We start from the raw sequence: 21,037 nt of genomic DNA on the forward strand, positions 1-21,037 counted from the left end.
CATTGTGAGTTATGCGTCTTTTGTTGTGAACATGTCCTTCCTGCCTAAGATGGCGTCCTATGTTGATGATTAAAAGTGTTCGGCCCAACTACGACAATTGTTGCCTCGATTCTTCAGGCCATACTTAACATGGTGGCAGCGGAAAGTGAACCACGTAAGTGCTTTCACTCTCGCTAGAAGTAGAAGACTAGACGTCAAGGGAGAGATTAATGATAAATTGAGAGCTATATCGGACAGTCTACCCACAAGGTCACGTACGCTTAGGCCTATCAAGGGAGGCAACCAAGAGATTTATAAATCAGACAGTAGAGACAGAGTTACTCAAGATGTCGGAAAATCTACTGACGCCACCCCATTGCCTGGAACTAACGGAAGGAAATGTTAACGAAAATTTCAGACGGTGGAGGCGGCAGATGGAAATATATTTGCAGGCGACGGGGGCCTACGGAAGGCCCAAAAGCCAACAGAAGGCCATCATACTACATTGTGCCGGCCTACAGGCCATTGAAGTCAGTGACCAATTCACATACCAGGAAGGGGAGGACGAGGGCGACCCGGAGACACTATTGAAAAAGCTACACGACTACTGCAACCCAAGAGACAACGAAGTGTTAGAGACGTTTCGCTTTTGGAAATTACCCATCTGCTCCCCATTTGAAACCTACCTAACGAAGCTAAAGTCCCAGGCAAACAAGTGCAATTTTAAGGAGCCAGACAGGATGATCCGGGACAAAATAGTGTTCTCCTCAGACAGAAAAGTGCAGGAAAAACTCCTGGCATGCCCAGAGCTGTCCCTGAAAAGAACAATTGAGATTTGCAGAGCCTTCGAACAGTCAACGACCAGTGTTGAGGAAATACGAGCTGAAGCTCAGGCCCAAGTTGACAAAATGGAAAGAACAACACAAAAATCTACAGCTACACCCTTAGAGTGCCGATTCTGTGGACGACACCACGCGTTCAATAAAACAGCATGCCCAGATTGGGGACAGACATGCAAGCGATGCGGGGAAAGAAACCACTTCGCAAGAAAGTGCAACAGAGCAAAAGGAAGCACACTTGTACACAAGGCGTCAGGGTACGAGCCAGAGTGGCTAAATACAATAAATGCACTCAAGTCGACAAGAGACAGACACACGGCTGAATTCGTAGTGAACGGTCAAAGAGTGAAATTCCAGTTAGACACAGGAGCCGACGTCAACATCATTTGTAAAAGATTTGTCAAGAGATGTCAAGCAGTGGAGACCACACAAACTCTAAGAATGTGGAACATGACTGAACGGAAGCCAGAAGGAGTTGCTGATTTACCAATGACAAACCCAAAAACTGGGAAAACAACTGTAGTGAAGTTCGTCGTCGTTGGAAATAACTTCCAATGCCTCCTAGGCTTGAAAACGTGTCAAGAACTGGACCTCATTACACTCAACGACAACAATTTTGTCTCTCAAGTACAGTCAACCAACGATAACCTAGGTGACCTAGGAGAAGCGAAACTAACCATCGATGCAAGCAAGTCTCCAGTGGTGTCTGCATGCCGCAATATTCCTTTCGCATACAGAGACAAAGTCAAGAAAGAGCTTGATGTACTCGTGAAGAGAAAAATACTGGTCCCGGTAGAGGAGCCAACGGATTGGGTCAGTCAAATGGCCATTGTTCAGAAAAAAAACGGAGATCTGCGAATCTGTATAGACCCACAACACTTGAATAGAGTCTTGAAAAGGGAGCATTACAGACTCCCCACATTTGAAGATACTCTACCCCAGTTCGAGAACGCCAAAGTCTTCTCGAAACTTGACGTTAAAGAAGCCTATTGGCATGTTCGCCTTGACAAAGAATCAAGTATCCTGACAACAATGATAACACCTTTCGGCCGTTATAGATGGACAAGGCTGCCCTTCGGACTATGTGTCGGTGGAGAAATTTTCCAAAGAAAACTGTCACAAGCACTGGAAGGCCTCAGCGGCTGCATCAACGTCGCCGACGACATCATTGTAGTCGGGTGTGGCAGAACAATGGAAGAGGCGTTGTGGGACCATAAGGCAAAACTGGAAAATCTGCGAGAAAGATGCAAAAGAAAATCCATAATACTGAACGAGAGCAAAACATTGGAACAAAAAGAGGCGGTCGAATTCATGGGGCACGTCATCAGTGCACAAGGCATTAAACCAGACCCCAAGAAGGTGCAGGCCATAGTGGACATGGATCGCCCTACAAACGCGCAGCAAGTCCGACGATTCTGTGGTATGGTGCAGTACCTCTCAAAGTTCCTTAGCAACCTGTCAGCCATATCACACCCCCTGCGGGAACTCACCAAGAAAGAAACGGATTTTGATTGGAATGAGGAATGCGAAGTCGCCTTTAGGAAACTAAAAGAAATGATAACAACAACCCCGGTGCTGGGTTTCTATAACGCAGCCAAATCCCTTGAAATCCTGGTCGACAGCAGCCAAGATGGGCTTGGTGCCGTGTTGATGCAGGAAGGGAAACCATTGGAGTATGCCTCACGAGTCTTAACACCAACGGAAAAGAGATGGGCTCAAATAGAGAAAGAACTACTGGCAGTAGTTTTCGGACTTGAGAGGTTCAATCAATACACTTTTGGCAGACCCGTCACAATCATAAATGACCACAAACCCCTTGCTACCATCCTACAAAAACCCCTAAACCAAGCCCCAAGACGGTTACAGAACCTCATCATGAGAAGCAATAGATATGATTTCACATTCAAGTGGGTTCGCGGAAACGAACTGTACATAGCCGACACGTTGTCCCGTGCATGCAACACTAAGCCATTTACTGAAGAAATATTGAACCTCAACATCCAACAAATCGTCGATATTCCCGATCCACTGCTAGACCGAATTAGAAGCGAAACAGATGCTGATGAAACTCTACAAGCTCTCCGAAAGACCATTGAAGACGGTTGGCCTGTCAAGAAAACTGCCGCTCCCGCGGCTCTGAGGCCCTATTATGACTTTGCCGAAACCCTGAGTATAAGTAATGGAATCATCGTCAAGGGGGAAAGAGTACTAATTCCCAAAAGCATGCGCTCAGAGATGAAGGAGAAGTTAGCATACGACAGCATGATGAGGCGGGCGAGGGCTCTGATTTTCTGGCCAGGAATGGCTGCGGAAATCAAACAGATGTCCGACTCGTGCACTGCCTGCCAAGAGAATAAGCCAAGCAATCAAAGAGAAACGTTGTGGCCACATTATGAAGGAAAAGGACCTTGGGAAAAAGTTGGAACAGACTTAATGGAGATCCAAGGGAGAACATACTTGATCACAGTGGACTATTTCTCAAATTGGATCGAAGCTGACTTATTAACAACATCAACCTCAACCGAGGTGATTAGAAAACTTAAAGCTCACTTTGCCAGATTCGGAGTCCCTAAAGTCCTAATCTCTGACTGCGGGCCTCAATACACGTCTCACGAATTCGCCGTATTCACTAACAGATGGAACATATTGCACATCAGGTCCGATCCTGGACACCCCAAAGCCAACGGAAAAGCAGAGGCCGCAGTAAAAACAATCAAAAACATGATGAGAAAGACCATCGGAACCGGAGATGATCAATACGAAGCCCTGCTGGAACTTCGCAACACTCCCAAACAGGACTGTGGCTATAGCCCAGCCCAGTTGTGTTTGAACAGAATAACACGGTCACTTCTACCCCTGACTAAAGCCCTTGAGCCTGAAAGCTACACAGAAGGCCTGGGGGCGAAAGCCCGTCACAGGTACACCATAAAAAACACTATGATAAAAGAGCAAGAGACCTGCCCCGGCTGAATGTGGACCAAAACGTTTACTTCCAGAGTCCAGGAAACAATGAGTGGCGGCCTGGCAAAATCATTATGAGAAACAGTGAGCGGTCCTACACCGTGAAGGGAACAACGGGCGGTACCTACGTTAGGAACAGAGTGCACATCCGGCCCAGGAATGTCCCTTACTCAGACATCTTTTCAGATGACGAAACGGCAACCCATGAGGCACCACTAGATGCCTCATCCACAGACTTAACACCACACCCTGCTTTAGAGTCCAGCGCCGGCCCTGATGGGATCCCACCCTTGGCTCACGGAGCAGAGCCTAGCGTGAGAAGGAGTGGGCGAACGAGAGCCACCCCTACGTGGCACAAGGACTATGACATGGGCAAGTGGTGACAACCCCTCAAGTTTTGTTTTTTTGTCTTTTTTTTTCTTGCTACATTTTTTGCTAGATCTGCATAGCCTTCAATATTGATGTATATTATGTTCTATGTATATTATATGTTCTACTCCTATTTATAATGTTGTGTATATACCAATGTTGTCTGTTGAAAATGTTATCAGTGTATCGTAGTATCATCGTGTCACTGTATGTGAAAAGGTTATTGTCTACAATGTTCGTGGTGAAAGAAGGATGTTTCTGCCATATGCTCGTTTTGGAATGCTGTAGTGAATATGTTTTGTCTATAGAAAGGGAAGGATGTTAATATTTGATATGTAAGTTATAGTCCTTAGTCATTGTGAGTTAGGCGTCTTTTGTTGTGAACATGTCCTGTGGTTCTGAACTAATTCCTTAAAAATGTTTTAATGATCAGATTTTTTTTTTGTTTAGTGCCCCCATCAGGATGAAAGTCACTTATTTCTGTGTGTTTTGTCTGTTGGTCGGTCTGTCCGTCACATTAAAAAAAACCACTAAATGCTATTGAAAATCTGATTTAACTTTTAATGTTCCTTTCGAAACATTGCAATAGTTTTAAGTATCTATAATAGATTATTCTGGATGTTTTTGTGAATAACAAATCACTGCCAACGAATGCCTGTTAGCTCTTCTAACTTATATTACATGTAATGAAATTGTTCCAGATATTGTTTAAAAAAAAACTTATATCAAACGATTATTTGAAATAGCAAAATTAACTTATATTATCCTTATATTCTTAGACAATAAGTCACTATAGTTTAATTATCGATATCCAATTTTCCGTAATTTCAACTTTAAATAAATTTATTTCAAATGACTTTTGTTTTAAAATATCAACTATAGGTTGTTCAAGATTTTAAAATAAGAAAGTTATTTAATAGAAACGATTATTAAAAAACACTTTTTAGAATTATTTGACACTGAATTTTCTTGCTGAAATAGAACAGAAGTTTTTTTTATCTGTAAAGAATGTTCCGGATTTCATTTTGAAAAAGAAATCAACCTATATTACTTAAATTTTCTTTCAAATCGTCGCCAAATTTATTCCAAATTTTATATGAAAAATCTAACACAAATAACTGTTTGAACGTCCTCTTCTAATAAATAAAAAAAATAATCTTTTCATTTACGAATATGGGTTGTTTTTTTTTATGAAAAACATTCTAACTCTATTTGCACTTCTGTCAAACATTAAGGTTAATTTTCTAGCTAAACGTTTTAAAATCTAATTATCGTTTTAATATATATGTTCCGGTTTTAAAGGAAACAAACTTCCTAACACCAAAATATAGTATAAAATCTCCCCACAAGGCTCTGGTACATCTAATTTTAATACGAGACCATTTCAAAAGTGTAATTAATTATTTTTTTAGATTTATCTAGAATTCACTTTTTCTCTCCATGTTTACAAACGTCCGGAACAATCTATTATAGATACTTAAAACTATTGTGATGTTTCGGAAGGAAAATAAAGGTTAATTAAATTTTTAATAGTTTTTAGTTGTTTATTACCTTTACGGACAGACAGGCTGACAGACATAATGCACAAAATATGCGTCTTTAATCCTAATATATATAGTTTTTAATTTTTTTTATTTTTTTTTATTAACATAACGGACAGACTGACTGACAGACAAAATACACAAAAATGCGGCTTTAATCCTAATGTATGTACATATCTTTAAATGAATTCTATAACAACTCGGTGCACTGGGCAATATGAACCCTCGTTATATCTCTCGTGTAAAAAAAAACTAAATTTTGTTGTTACTAGCCCATTGTGGCGTAATGAAATCCCTCCTGCAAAAGGGGGGGGGGTCGGAATTAAGTCACTGATTTTTTGCTTTGATTTTGTTTATTTTAGATGAGATTTTAATACCAAACCATCACTTTCCCCAGCACAGTCAATGGTTTTTGAGTTTAAAACCCTTACCAGGGAGTTTGAGTTTAAAACTCCTACTAGGGGGTTTGAGTTTAAAACCCCCTACCCGGGAGTTTTGAGTTTAAAACCCCCTACCAGGGGGTTTAGAGTTTAACCCCCCTCTATTAAGGAGTTTAGCAGTTAAATCCACCTCTTCTATAAAACAAAACCAAAACAAAAATGCAAACGACAATCCCCAAACTTCAAAAGCACAGATCGTGTCTAAATCAAGGAATTGCTATGCCGAACTAGGAGTCGACCCCTTAGTAAGATTTTGACAGGGCGTCGCATGAGGTTGTAAAAATGTTTGTTTGTAAAATGTTTTACATGTTTCGGATGTTCCTTCAGAGTTGAAGATAATTACTTTCTAGTCCAAACCTCCCGCAGGACGACGGGGGATGGGAGCGGGTAGGGTTTGAACCCGGGACTATCGATAAATCTAAACGACAGTCTAGTGTGCAAACCGCACGACTAGGCAGCCGACAAAATGAATTACGCATAATAAGAGTTGCGATGACACCCTATTAAGTACAACTTTGCTCTACACATTCATGGAGGTCCTCAGAGCAGGTGGGAAAAGGCTTCATATATTACCAGTGACAAATTTTTGTGGAAACAGCTTGATGACAAATGCGCCGAACGGCGCGGGAGGGTCTAAGTCAGTAAGAATAGCACATTAGGTTTTTGAAATAAAACATTTTAATAGCAGGAAAATGCACTGTAGATACCTCAGAATATGCATTTTGTTGGCTTTCAATACCAGAAATACTTACTTTTTGGGTTAAGTGTTTAATTTTTATATACTTTTTGTTAACTCTTTCTGCATTAGTTTCTTTACATTTTCTATATAGGTTTTCCTTCTGTTTACAAAGCTTCTTTAGTCTATTATTAAACCAGCATTTATTTATTTTGTTTAAATATATATTTAGTTGGTATATGATTTTCTATAATGCTTTTAAGATGGTTTTTAATGAAATTCCAGAGGTCATCGACTGGTTGGTTAATGTCTTTTTGTTGAAAGTTTAATGCAGCTTGGTGTAGTTGTGTTAGGTTACATTTATTCCAGAGTAAGATTTTTCTTTGGGGTTTTGTATTGGCTACTGCTTTTATCTGACTGTGTATTTTTATGATTTCATGGTCTGATAGACCAGGGATAATATCATAATCAACTACTAATCCAGGTCTGTTGGTTAAGAAGAGATCTAATAGGTTGTTTAATCTAGGCTTTTTAATGATTTGATCTAAACTTAGGTTGTGTAGAAGATTCTATGAAAAGCTCATTTATGTCCTTAATGTTTTGGTGTTTATCTATGGTTAGTGTTTTCCAATTTATATCAGGTAGGTTGAAATCACCCATAATGCAAAAAAACTGCATTTTTATTTGTCTCTTTAAGTGTAGTAATCTGATTACATAGTTCCTGCATGTATTCTAAACTAGAATTTGGTGGTTTGTAAATGCTGCCTATCATTAGGGATGTTGAGGTGGTATTAATTTTACAAAATGTAGATTCTATATTTTTAGAGTTAGGTAAGGTAATTTCTTCTGCTATAAGAGTGTTTTTTATTGCTAAAAGAACTCCTCCATGATTATCATCCCTATCTTTTCTAAAAATTTCATAATTACTATTAAAAATTTCTGTATTATAAATTTCAGGATGTAGCCAAGTTTCTGTTCCTGCAATTATGTCTGGTTTATCACATTCTAATAAAATTTCTAAGTCTGCTGTTTTGTTCCTAATGGTTTAAAAAATTATTACTAAGATTTTAATCTACTATTTTTAAATTTAATGTTGCATTCAGTCTATCGATATATTATCTAGGATTTTTTTTGGGGGCATAAATCTAATCTAAACTACATCTAAATTATTCCAAATTTATATTATCTATATCTAGTAGATATAGATCTTAAGGTTCCCGGTCATTTCATCCCCTGGTCATTTCATCCCCAAGTTATTTCATCATCTGATCGTTTATTCTAACAAAGAGTAATCGTAGCCGCCTCTGAGTTTGTGTGATAACACAGACTCTTTTTTTCAACCTTGTTTTTCTTGCATTTGTTTTTGAGGCAAAATTTCTCCGGTGTTATGCTCCATTCAAAATTATAATATCTCATGCAAATCCGTACAGCTGCTCAGCCTTTTAGACGCTTTTTAAATAAATGAATAAAGCTTAGTTAAAAACGTTTATTTACAGGGGGGGGGGAAATAGTCGGGGAGACTTCTGTCTAAGCGTGTCTATTGTTACTCTTTCTAGAGTCGCTAAACATGGCATATTTCCTGTCTAATTCTATCTACTCCTTAGGTCTTAAGATTAATACTCAAATATGTTATAAATATATTTATATATATATATATCACTGGCGGATCCAGGGGGGGGGGGCGGTAGGGGCGATCGCCCCCCCCCCCACTCGACCGACCCCCCCTTTTAGTATAGAATTCACACAATTTGTATACGAATTTATAACTTATGTTAATAATATATACTAACTATTTATATTTCAACCTATTTTTAGATTATTTCGCCCCCCCCCCCTTTTCTAGTATTTTGGCCGATTTGCAGGGTCTGGAGGGGGTGATGGCATCAAATCGCCCCCCCCCTTTACCATAAACTTTCGAGTGGGGGGGGCGGTCCTATTTATTTGCGGAAATCACAGCTTGCTAACAGAATCAATTAAATATCTATATGATTAAAACTTGTTATTGGTATTTTGACCGGTCTTCATATTACAAAGCTCAACAACAACAGCAAAAAAACTGTTATTCAATGAATACCAGCTAACATACAACTAGCAGGAAATGAGAAGGCTGACACACTCGCCAAGAGTGGGAGAACAAACTCACAAGTAAACTCTGCACTCTATCCAGAAGAAATGAAGAAATTAATTGTAGATAAAATAAATTAGAAATGGACGAGCTCTCATCCAAATCACAAGAACGATGACGCTTACTATAAGCTATCCCGACAAGACCAACGTCTAATCTTTCGACTCAGGACCGGACACAACAGATTGCGACAACACATGTTCCGGAAGCTCAAAATTGGAACCAGTGAAATCTGCCCATGTGGGGTATCACCAGAAAATGCCGACCATGTCCTCCAAAACTTCTCTCTCTACCAAGAGGCCCGTATAAGACATTGGCCCCAAATCACCCCAATAGAAAGAAAACTATATGGAGAGCTCCCTGTGGAAACCACTGCGCAGTTCATCTCATGTATTGGTCTAGTCATATAAACACTCCAACATAACAATGAGAAAGATGAAGAAGAAGAAGAAATATTATGTCGTTCATCTTTGGCCGATTGGAAGGGGAGGAGCGAATACCTCTACTGCCCTTCCCATCTAAGCCCTTTGGGTGTTGGGGTGGTCCTACTTTTATGGAGAAATTATAGTGAACAAAATTAGTCGAATATCTATATAATATAAACAGGTGGAAGTGCGATACATGCAATCACCTTCCCCCCATCGGACAAACCAATAATTTTTCTTTTTGTATTATAGTAAGAAATTACAAAATTAAAAAAATCTGTCACTAATATAATTTATATATGCTATAAAGTAAATTCTTATATCGAGTCGCCCAACCCCTATTCTTTTATGGAAAATGCAATCATTAGCAGAAATTATAAAAAGGAGCGAGGATTAATCGTTTTCATTTTACCGCCCTTCCCATTTCCAGACAGAGTTTGTGTAATTTCACATGAATTTATCATAACTATTTTAAGAAAGACTTTGCTTTGGAAAAGTTATAATTCAAACGAAATTTTTCAATATAACAGTCACGGTTCAGATGAGTTCAAAAGCCAGATAATCTTTTCCTAGTCGACTTTTTCCAACCTTACTCTTTCTCATATTTTTCGACTTAAATAAATTTAGGACTATAACTCATAATTTATGCTTACATTTTATTGAATATTATTAATCAAATATTTTTTTTCGGCGGCGGTCCTCAAAGCCTTAATCTAAATATGTTGGGTATCTTATCTTTTCAAAGAACAAATCGGTTGTATTTGCAATGTATTAAGGGACTATAAATTCATATTAGCATATATTTCCACATTATTCAAAAGGTCCTTTATAATAGAATGAATAATGAGCTGTAGGTCAGGAGAATGCGTTACTGCAGTGAAGAATGCCAAAAAACGCTTTAAGCGTCGGGGCTTCGACCCGAACCCCATTGATAAACAATAAGCTGTAGATGTCACGAGAATGCGTTTCTGCAGTGAAAAATGCAAGAAAACGCTTTTGGCGTCGGGGCTTCGCCCCGAACCCCACTAATAAGTAATAAGCTGTAGAAGTCAGGAGAATGCGTTTCAGCCGTGAAAAATGCAAGAAAACGCTTTTGGCGTCGGGGCCTCGCCCCGAACCCCACTGATAAATAATGAGCTGTAGATGTCAGGAGAATGCTTTTCTGCAGTGAAGAATGCAAGAAAACGCTTTTGGCGTCGGGGCTTCGCCCCGAACCCCACTTATAAGTAATAAGCTGTAGATGTCAGGAGAATGTGTTTCAGCCGTGAAAAATGCAAGAAAACGCTTTTGGCGTTGGGGCTTCGCCCCGAACCCCACTGATAAATAATGAGCTGTAGATGTCAGGAGAATGCGTTTCTGCAGTGAAGAATGCAAGAAAACGCTTTTGGCGTTGGGGCTTCGCCCCGAACTCCACTGATAAATAATGAGCTGTAGATGTCAGGAGAATGCGTTTCTGCAGTGAAGAATGCAAGAAAACGCTTTTGGCGTTGGGGCTTCGCCCCGAACTCCACTGGTAAATAATGAGCTGTAGATGTCAGGAGAATGCGTTTCTGCAGTGAAGAATGCAAGAAAACGCTTTTGGCGTCGGGGCTTCGCTCCGAACCCCACTAATAAGTACTAAGCTGTAGATGTCAGGAGAATGCGTTTTAGCCGTGAAAAATGCAATAAAAAGCTTTTGGCGCCGGGGCTTCGCCCCGAACCCCACTGATAAACAATGAGCTGTAGACGTCAGGAGAATGCGTTTCTGCTGTGAAAAATGCAAGAAAACGCTTTAGAGTGTCGGGGCTTCGTCCCGAACCCCACCGATATAACTTACAGCGCTTTCCCAGAACCCCAAGCTTGCAAGAGAAAGGCCTCAACATGACTGTTTTTTTTCGCCGAAAATTGAGAAACAGTCTTATTTCATTCTCATATAACGAATATATATATATATATATATATATATATATATATATATATATATATATATATATATATATATATATATATATATATATATATATATATATATGCTCTACCCACGTTTATGCATAGGGTTAGGGTTTACTGGGCGTTAGGGTTAGGGTTTGGAAAAAAATCGCCCCCCCCCACTCCAAAGTTCTGGACCCGCCAGTGATATATATATATATATATATATATATATATATATATATATATATATATATATATATATATATATATATATATATATATATATGGTCGCTGTGTTGATACTTGTAGATGTAGTAGGCAAGTTAATACAACCAACAACAGAATAAACAAGAAATATACCTAATAACTCAGGCTGATAACTTTAACACTTTAATCAACAACGTGGGTTCGTTACTACTTTATTTTTGTTCTTACTTTTTAATTATTCGTCACGTCACCACGGAAATATCCAAACTCAAAAACTTCTACGCGTCTTTCTATTGTGTTATTATAATATATATATATATATATATATATATATATATATATATATATATATATATATATATATCATGGGCGTAGCCAGGATTTTTTTTTCGGGGGGGGGGGGGAATTACCTCCCCCCTCTTTCCGAAAAAAATGTGTGTGTGTGTGTACATATTAATCTTTATTACGTTCTGACCCTTTCGGAAGACGCTTAATATGCCCTAGAATAGATTCTTCTCGAATTAGTGGAACACGTGTAGACTCCCCTCCTTTGCTAGCAAGTGGGTCTGGAAGCGCGGGGCCAAGCCCCGCCGCCGAGCACTATTTCTCGTCTTGAAAGCCTAAAAAATGCATATTCTGTGGTATCTACAGAGCATTTACCTGCTATTAAAAAGTTTTATTTCAAAAACCTAATGTGCTATTCTTACTGACTTAGACCCTCTCGCGACGTTCGGCGCATTTTCCGGCAAGCTGTTTCCGCTACTCTTATTTTGCGTAATTCATTTTGACGGAGAACATGTCCCGCAAAACCTCATGCGACGCCTTGTCACAACCTTACTAAGGGGTCGACTCCCAGTTCGGCATATGATTTCTTTGATTTAGACCCGATCTCTATGACTGACTCCTAAAATCTGTCTTAGCCATCTTTGTTGAGACACATTTAATGATATTCAATTTCGGCAGAAGACTACTCACACTTTATTAATGGAGCCCAAGCCACTGGTAGAAATTTGTAACCTTTATTGACTACGCTCCTGGAATTACACGCCTGTATTTCGCTTTAGATTTTATATCGAAAAGGAAAGTTTTTTTCGTCAAAATCATCTGTTAAGGGGTTTTAAACTAAAAAATCTCTGGAGTTTGTTTTTTTTTTTTAATTCAAAACCCCATTTAGCTACGATCATAGAATTTGGTGACTGTAGTTTGCTTTAAAATAATATTGAAGGGAGAGGTTTACAACTCTAAACGCTCTGTAGGGGAATTTTAAACTCAAAACCATCTGGAGGGGTTTTAAACTTTAAAGAAAAAGCCATCTGGAGGAGGGGGGTTTAAACTCAAAACTCCCTTTGGCTACGCTCATAGCATTTTCAGTGCGCAATTTGCTTTTTTTTTAAATATTGAAGAGGTAGTTTTCAGCTTCAAACCAAGCTGGCAGGGGGTTTTAAACTCAAAACCCCTTTGGCTACGCTCACAGATTTTATAGTGTGTAATTTGCTTTTTTTTATATTGAATAGGTACTTTTTTAGCTTCAAACCCCAACTGGAGGGGGGAGGGAAATTAACCTAAAAACCCCTTTGGCTACGCTCATAGAATTTTGAGTGTGTAATTTGCTTTTTTTTATATTGAAGAGGGGGTTTATCGTAAATTTTGGAGGGGGTTTTAAAATCAAAATTTTCCTGAACTGTGCTGTTGGAATTTGGGGATTTTTGTTTCCTTTTTTTGTTTTGTTTTATAGAAGAGGTCGATTTAACTGCAAAAACCTCTGGTAGGGGGTTTAAAACTCAAAACCCCCTGGTAGAGGGATTTGTATCTCAAAACCCCCTGATAGGGTTTTTTTTAAATCTCAAAACCCCCAGGTAGGGGGTTTTAAACTTAAAACCCCCTGGTAGATGGTTTTTAACTAAAAAAAACCCTCGGCTGTGCTGTAGTAAGTGATGATTTAGTATTAAAATCTCACCTAAAATAAACAAAATGAAAGCAAAAATGAGTCACTTAATTTCGTTTCCCCCCCCCCCTAGGGGGGGGATTTCATTTCGGGGGGGTTTGAACCCCAAACCCCCCCCCCCTGGCTACGCCCATGACTGTAATTTTATTTATAAAGCGCTATTAACAAACAAAATGTTGGCCTTTTTTATTTTTTTAGGCGCTATAATATCATTACAAACACAAACATGACAGTGGATATTAAAAACTAATCTGAAAAAGTTTTAAACAAGTAGTTCTCAATGTTCTCCTTGAAAGTGGTGTAGCATGTTGTCTGTCTGAGATCAATGGGGCGTGAGTTCCAAACCTTTGGTCCGTGCACTGAAAAAGTCCGCAGACCTTAGCTTGAGGGAGAAACATAATACCGGCTAACCCCCCAAAAATGTATAAAGCTATATGTATAACACTTGTACAATGTTATTCTTATATGAAATCTGAATTTTCTCAATTCCTTGGCGACGTTAAAACTGCTGCAGCGTTATTATTCAAAATTATTAACAATATCGTGCTTTTAACGTGTTTTTAAAAAATCACAAGACAAGAAAATGTACACATTTACCTCTCAAAATTACACATCAGCCTTTTAAACTTAAAAGGGAAGTCATTGTAGACTCTTATGACATTCTGGAGGACTAGCTTTAGCATATCTTCTCTGCTGTTGGCTTGGTAGTAGGACGTGAAGTTATCTGTTTCTATCTTAGTTGGCAACAACGTAAACTGTCAATACGAATGTTAATTACATTTAAAAAGAGGTTGGTATAAAAAGTCGGAGACATGGTCTAGTGATTTGAGCTCTGGCTATTTGTCACGGTGATCCCTAGCCTTCACCCTTCCATCTCTAACAGGAGTTTAGGGTTAATACGTTAAAACAAAACAAAAGAAATGGACAGGAAGAAAATACTAACATTATATTTTGAAATATTGCTTTTACATTAACCCATTTCCACATTACAAAATTTAATCAAAAAATCATTTCGAACCTTGCCTGACATTATTAAGCATTCTATCTTATTCAAAGAAGCTAAATGGCTATTTAAAACTTAGAACGTGTTATTCTCAACCTACTCAAAGATGTATTTGGCGTTTTCTTGGACATGAAATGAAACTAATTAAATACATTATCGATAATGACATTTCTTTTTCTTTATACATAAAGTGATACTATCAAAAAAAAAAAAAAAAAAACATAAAGATATCTTAAATATACAAGCCTAATATTGAACCTCTCAGCGAATAATATTTAGAAGTGTGACAAATTATCATAACAAATAGTGTGACCTCTCCAAAAATTGTTACCCGCTCTCCTTCCTAAATGGTGGGATGAATCTTCCACGTCCCCATCGCGATTGGGTTGATCTTTAGTACAAGAATCACAGCCTAGGAAATCTTGCTTAAGAAAACCTTTAATAGTGTGTGCTTTTATTGCGTATGTTTTTAAACCAAACCAAAAAAATTCCCAGTAAATGGATCTATATTTTTAGGTATTTTTTTAGCGGCCTACAAAATTGAGATATAGACTTTTAGTTTTGTGTGGCCTGTCTGTCCGTCCGTCCCGTTTAGATCTCAGAAACTAGAAGAGAAAATGAAAATCGGACATCATGATATTTTAGATCATTTAAAGTTCTGATGCATCGGCTACTTTTTTTCTTTTCTTAAAGCGAAAAATCTAATTTTTAAAATCAATTATGCAAGCAGTTTTTCCATACAAATACACCATGTTTTCAACTAATCATTATTAATAGTAACAAACACTGGAGGCTTTTTTAGTAAGAGCAATGCACCTGTACTATTTTTCAACACAGTTAAGCAAATGTTTTATATGTTTGGTCAAAAAAAAATTTTTTTTCACAATTGTATTGCTAAATTATGTAAGTTCTGTCATATTAATAAAACATTTACAAAAAAAAAATGTTAACTTTTTTTTTAAAGAGAAAAAATATATTTACTATGCAAATAAGATGGACATAATTTAAAACAACAATTAATAAGTAGTTTTTCATATTATCGCGTGAACAAAAATGGCCGCAGTGATAGGCCCCCAATAAGGGTTTGACCCTTTACAAAACAATTGCATACTCATATTAGACATCAGTTAGGCCAGGTTCACATCTAACTTCTTATTCACTTTCACCCATCCTTTGGTCTGCTGGACCTTTGGGGCACCAAACAGGATCTGTCAACCATCTTTCTCCATTCTTCTCTGTCATTTGCCTTTGATAGAATTTCATTATAATATTCTTTCTGAAAATATTGAAACCTGTCCTTTTTATTGCCTGGGTGGACCACTTCTAATAAAATTTGATACCGATATTCTTCTGAAAATATTAAAATCCTCAATTTTTCATGCCTGGGTGGATCAATTCGGGGGCCGATTTTGAGTTTGTGTTTCCACACAAACTGTCTTTGTAATCTTTTTAAATCTCATCTTAATCTTATATAATACATACGTAACTACAAAAAAAACGAAAATAATTACATCCTACGCGTCATGCATTCAGTCATGCATATTAGCCAATTACCTAAATTCTGCTTAGTCACTGGTTTTCCTGGCTAGTTAAGGCAACCCATTCCATGCTCTAATAGCATTACGGAAGAAGGAGTATTTGTACAAATTTCTCCTAGCATATGGAACGATGAATGTGCCTTTATCTTTGTGTCTTTCAGAGTATTTTATTAAATTTTGTTTTTGTATTTGCATATTTCATTTTAAAACAAAAAAAAATTCAAAGTATATAAATCTTTAAGATTTTTAGGTATTATTTTTTTAATTGTTCTCATAGGTGACATTAAAACAAAGGGTGTTTGTTTATGGTATAAAGTAAAGTTGACACCTTGCAATCTGTATGGCAGATGATATAAAGGTCAACTGATTATGCGGCCCATTACTAACGAGGGTGTCATGTGGCCAGGACAAGAACCAACCGCTTTTTATTTTACTCATCTTTTCTTCATTATAGCATGAAGGCGCACTAAAGATCTCGAAATTGAAAATCACAATCTTCTCCAGGATTTGATCCCGGAACCCGTCGGTTCGGAAGCCAAGCATTTACCGCTCAGCCACCGCGCTTCCTTGTTTATGACATAACGTTCGCATTTTTTTTTAGAAATGAAGATTGTTGCGTCCTAGTTTTATTCTACTGCAAACGTCTGCTGGACACAAGGGACAAATTCGGGCAATGTACCATTTTTGGATCATCTTTATTACAGTTCAGAAGCGATACAAACAGTCAGCCATCAAAAACAAAAGTATCTGTTGCTTTTATGCACCTGTTTTTAGATGTATTAAATATATTTATAGTCGGTTATTTCAAATAGCGTTGGTATCTAAGAGCAAGAGATGAATTAACTCTATCTCTCATTTGACGATGTCAACGTTGATTGACCCCATTAAAAAAATTGATTATTGAATTTATAAACTTTAATTTGCATTGTGTAAAAAGAGCATACATTTCCCTATAATTCCAAACCAAGTATAACATTGCCTGATAACTAACAAAAAGGTTTTTAGAGTTTAATCAGAAAATTGTAGTGAAATACAAATGAGCAAAGCCGAATAATGCTATCGGAACTAGGAAAATAATTACGGAGAGAAAGAGTTATTTTTACCTGTATTTTTAGAAAAAGGCTTTAAAAGAAAGTGAAAAAACTTACGTTAGTCACGTGATTGCACAGCGCACAAAATTGGTTTCTGTAAACTATTTGCCTCTCCAGGTCGAAGGCTTTGATAAAAGTTTCTACCGTCTGCTCCTGTGGCTGTCTGTCTTCTTCACACAACTCAATGACAGTTTGGTTGTCATCATAGTCTGCATGGCAAGAGCGGATAAGCAAGATACTATTATCTTTACAGCCAAGAAGAGTCGCAGATCTCCTCTTTCTATAAGCAACTTCGCTGCTGTTTAATGCATTGACCATACGATCCATTACAAATGTTTTCATGATCAGGCCGTTACGTTCAAAAGGCACTGTAATATCTGGACAGCAAGTACGGTAGTACTCACAGGCAGGTCTATCACAGTCGCACGTAATACACTCCAAGTCCCAACATGGAAGTTCATTTAATGAGTGTCTGATCAGTTTTCTACCTGAACACCTCATATTGCAGTACCTCTGTTGATAGTTGAGCAATGAATCATCTGATTTATTCCAAACATACGTTTGGAAAGTTTTCAATTCATCTTGACTTCGCTCGCACAGGAGCGGCCAATCTTGGTGTAATGAACAATGAAACATACTACAAAGCAGCAGTGCTTGGAAGAGTTTTGTTTTCTTACACATTTGTGTGATTAGAAATACTTTCTCTATTCATTTGTCAAAATTATATATCACAATGATAATTGTTGTTTAACTCCTTGTCTTCAATGCAACGATACTAACGTTGGTTCGACCCCATTTAACTATATTAATTTTTGGTTTTATGAACTTTAATTTGGGTTATATAAAAAAAAGCATTCTCTCCTAAAATTCTATACCAAAAGTAACGTTTTATGATTACAAACTAAAATGCTATTGAAGTTTAATCATAACAGGGCAGAATGTACAAATGTAAAAAAAATGAACAAATCTGTTAGAACGTGAAAAATAATAACGGAGATAAAGATTTTAAGTTGTTGTTTTTTTTAATTAAGTGTATTAGCAATGTCTATTGACTTTGTCAATAAGTCAAAATCTTCATGTACTATGTGCCTGTAACACATTAAAAGACATTTTAATCTTCTTTTTTTTTTTTTTCAAAAAAGGTGAAAACGTCCGTCCCCCGAGGGACTGAATTTACAATATAAAGCTGTGAAGCGGCCCAGGGCCACAACCCAAAAAAAGAGTCTCCACATTATCAAACATACCGAAATAATGAAAACTAAGTTTAATTTACAAATACTTTTTTTCCCATTGTTCACAAATGTAACTATCGTTTCGATTGGTTTATTTCGTTTATTGCATTAATAATAAATAAAGTTGACGAGGGTCATGCGCCTCCTCAGAAATACAATAACTACAATCATCTCATTTAACTAGATTTACTTTTACAACATCATCGGTTGCAGTCCCTCATCTCTAATGCACGTAGTCCTGTTTGTAATGCATTAACTCTTTCTCTCCTAGCTGACGATACCAGCGTTGATTCCACCAGAATGTGGTAAATAATTACGGAGAAAAAGAGTTAAGCAGGCCTATTTGTACTTGTTGACTATAAATACGGACAGAGTGAACATTGATTTTCTACCAGTTGACAAAGAGGTGACAAATTGGTGGCAACATCTGTGTTTAATCTATTATTGCCCTATTCCTGTCAAACTCTTGCAAACGTGTAATGGAGAAAGCAGAGTCGAACTTGGAAAAGAAACCATAGCCTTTGGTGGGCTTCCAAAGTATCGAGTACATGCAATCCACGTAGCAGTACACTCTAAGTAAACGAGGAACTCCATCGATTTGACCTACAGACTAGCCATGGTAGAGATAACCGAGCAATAGATAAAGGCGCTGTGACCACGCAAAACGGATGTGATCATATCCAAATATCGTATAACTAATGAGCAAGCTTCGGCTATACAAAAAATATGGACCAACTCTTAATGAGAAAGGTGTGCATACGCTTCTTCAAGAATAAGATTACTAGGTGATGAAGTCTCCCATAATGAGATGAAGCCAGACCCCGACAAACTACTGCCCTTGCGTTAACTTACTCCACCCGAGAACCTAAATCAACAAAGGCGAGCTGTTGGTCTATTTTCCTACTATGCCAACTGGATAGGACATTTCTCAGATAAGATCCATCCTATGGTACACAACTGAAAGAGTCAAAGATACATTTCAAGCGTTGAAAGAAGAACTAGAAATGGCTGTTGTCACTGATGTAGACCACAATAAGCTGCTGGAGGTTGAAACAGATGCATCGGATATCGCTATATACGCTACATTATCCCAGAACAAAAGTCCAGTTGCCTTCTTCTCCAGAACACTATCTCTTAGCGAGAGACGTCAATCCTCCGTAGAGAGAAAGAAGCAATGGCTATCGTGGAATCAATCAAGAAATGGAGACATTTCCTATTAGGGTCGCATTTCAAGCTCACCACGGATCAAAGGTCAGTATCCTCCATGCTTAACCCTCGTCATCGCCGTAAGATTGAAAACAAAAAATTCAGAGGCGGAGAATATAACTATCAATGTACAGTTTTGATGTCCCCGACCGGGGACTGACAACATGGCCACCAATGCTCTTTCTCGTGGATTCTGTGCAAGTACAACCATCCCTAGGTCTTTGAAAGAACTTTACAACACTTTTTGTTACCCTTGCATAGTGCCAATGCTCCATTTCGTTCTGTCAAAGAATCTCCCATATTCAGTTAAAGAAATAAGAACTGTAACAAACAATTGCCCCATCTGTGCTGAGATAAAACCTCGTTTTTATCAACCATCTGCCGGCAACTTAGTAAAAGCCACATCGCCATTCGAGAGACTTAGTGTTGACTTTAAGGGACCACACCCTTCTACCACTAAAAATAAATATTTATTGACAATTATTGATGAGTTACTCAAGGTTTCCTTTTGCATATGCATGTCCTGACACGTCTACTCAAACAGTAATTAGATGCTTCACAAACCTATTCAGCATTTTCGGCACGCCCTCGTATTCACATTCTGAGAATATTAAAGAAAAGAATTGGTGCACCCTCGCCCCCTCCACAATACCGATGTGATATTAAGTTCACTGTAAATACTTGTTTCATGAAATAAAATAAAAAACTAACGTGAAAAAACTATGTACTGTTTATCCGTGCGGCCCGTGCATTCCAACGGTCGATCAAATAAAAAATGCAAACGCTGCCAAAAATGTCAATAACTTTACTACTGAATTGCTTCTCGTTGCGATGGACAAGTCGGCAATGAACGCGTATCTGGCATTTCTGATATTATTCTGTACGTTGCAATTCTTGAATCGTTTTAGGATGTAGACAAAGCATGTTGAACTGAGCAGTATCATTGTTTGAAAAGCGAGACGTTAATGAAGAAACTAACTAATCAAGATACAGAATGTAAAGGCGTGTTCTTTAATAATCCCAAAATGTAAACATAGGATTTTTGCTCGGTGTATCTGTCGAATGCAAAGTCTTGGCAGCACCAACTCATTACCAAGTTTGTCTGCCAGCAGTGTCACCTTACTCAGGATGCCATCTTTGAAGTATCTCTCAGAATGGTCAAGTTGCTTTTTGATTATGTCATTAATGTGACTGCTGATGTGACTGTTGAGCGGCCGCTTGTGATGGACAGACTGCAACATCGTGGAAACTGTTTTAGAACGGGGTGAATAATTGACGACAATTAAAAGACAAATCAGAAACACACGAGAAGCAGGCACTGATTACACACACATGCAGATTGTCTGGTTTCACTTACAATCGTTATTTTAAAACATTCAAAGATCTTCTCAAAGTTGTAACTTAAAGCGCGAATTAATTCGTGTTTCTCCGTCCATCGTGTCTCACACCAAAGAGGTTAATTTAGCAACAACCCTCTCGCTTGGGACTGTTACGGAAGAAATAGGTAATTTTCTTGATGACACCAACAGTATTACGTATATCTGAAACG

At 37.9% G+C, this 21,037-nt stretch overlaps 1 protein-coding gene across 1 annotated transcript; it reads left to right on the top strand.

The window, feature by feature from the left end:
- Nucleotides 1-326: 326 nt before the first annotated feature.
- LOC106062793 (uncharacterized protein K02A2.6-like) lies at nucleotides 327-3,788 on the top strand. The gene has a single exon (XM_013221106.2). It carries the CDS (start codon nucleotides 327-329, stop codon nucleotides 3,786-3,788), a length of 3,462 nt encoding a protein of 1,153 aa, XP_013076560.2.
- Nucleotides 3,789-21,037: the final 17,249 nt, after the last annotated feature.

This window comes from Biomphalaria glabrata, chromosome 2 (assembly GCF_947242115.1).
Source record: "Biomphalaria glabrata chromosome 2, xgBioGlab47.1, whole genome shotgun sequence".
Taxonomy (NCBI): domain Eukaryota; kingdom Metazoa; phylum Mollusca; class Gastropoda; family Planorbidae; genus Biomphalaria; species Biomphalaria glabrata.

Coding starts and splice junctions, on each gene's coding strand:
- LOC106062793 (XM_013221106.2), top strand. CDS start 327: ATGTCGGAAAATCTACTGACGCCACCCCATTGCCTGGAACTAACGGAA.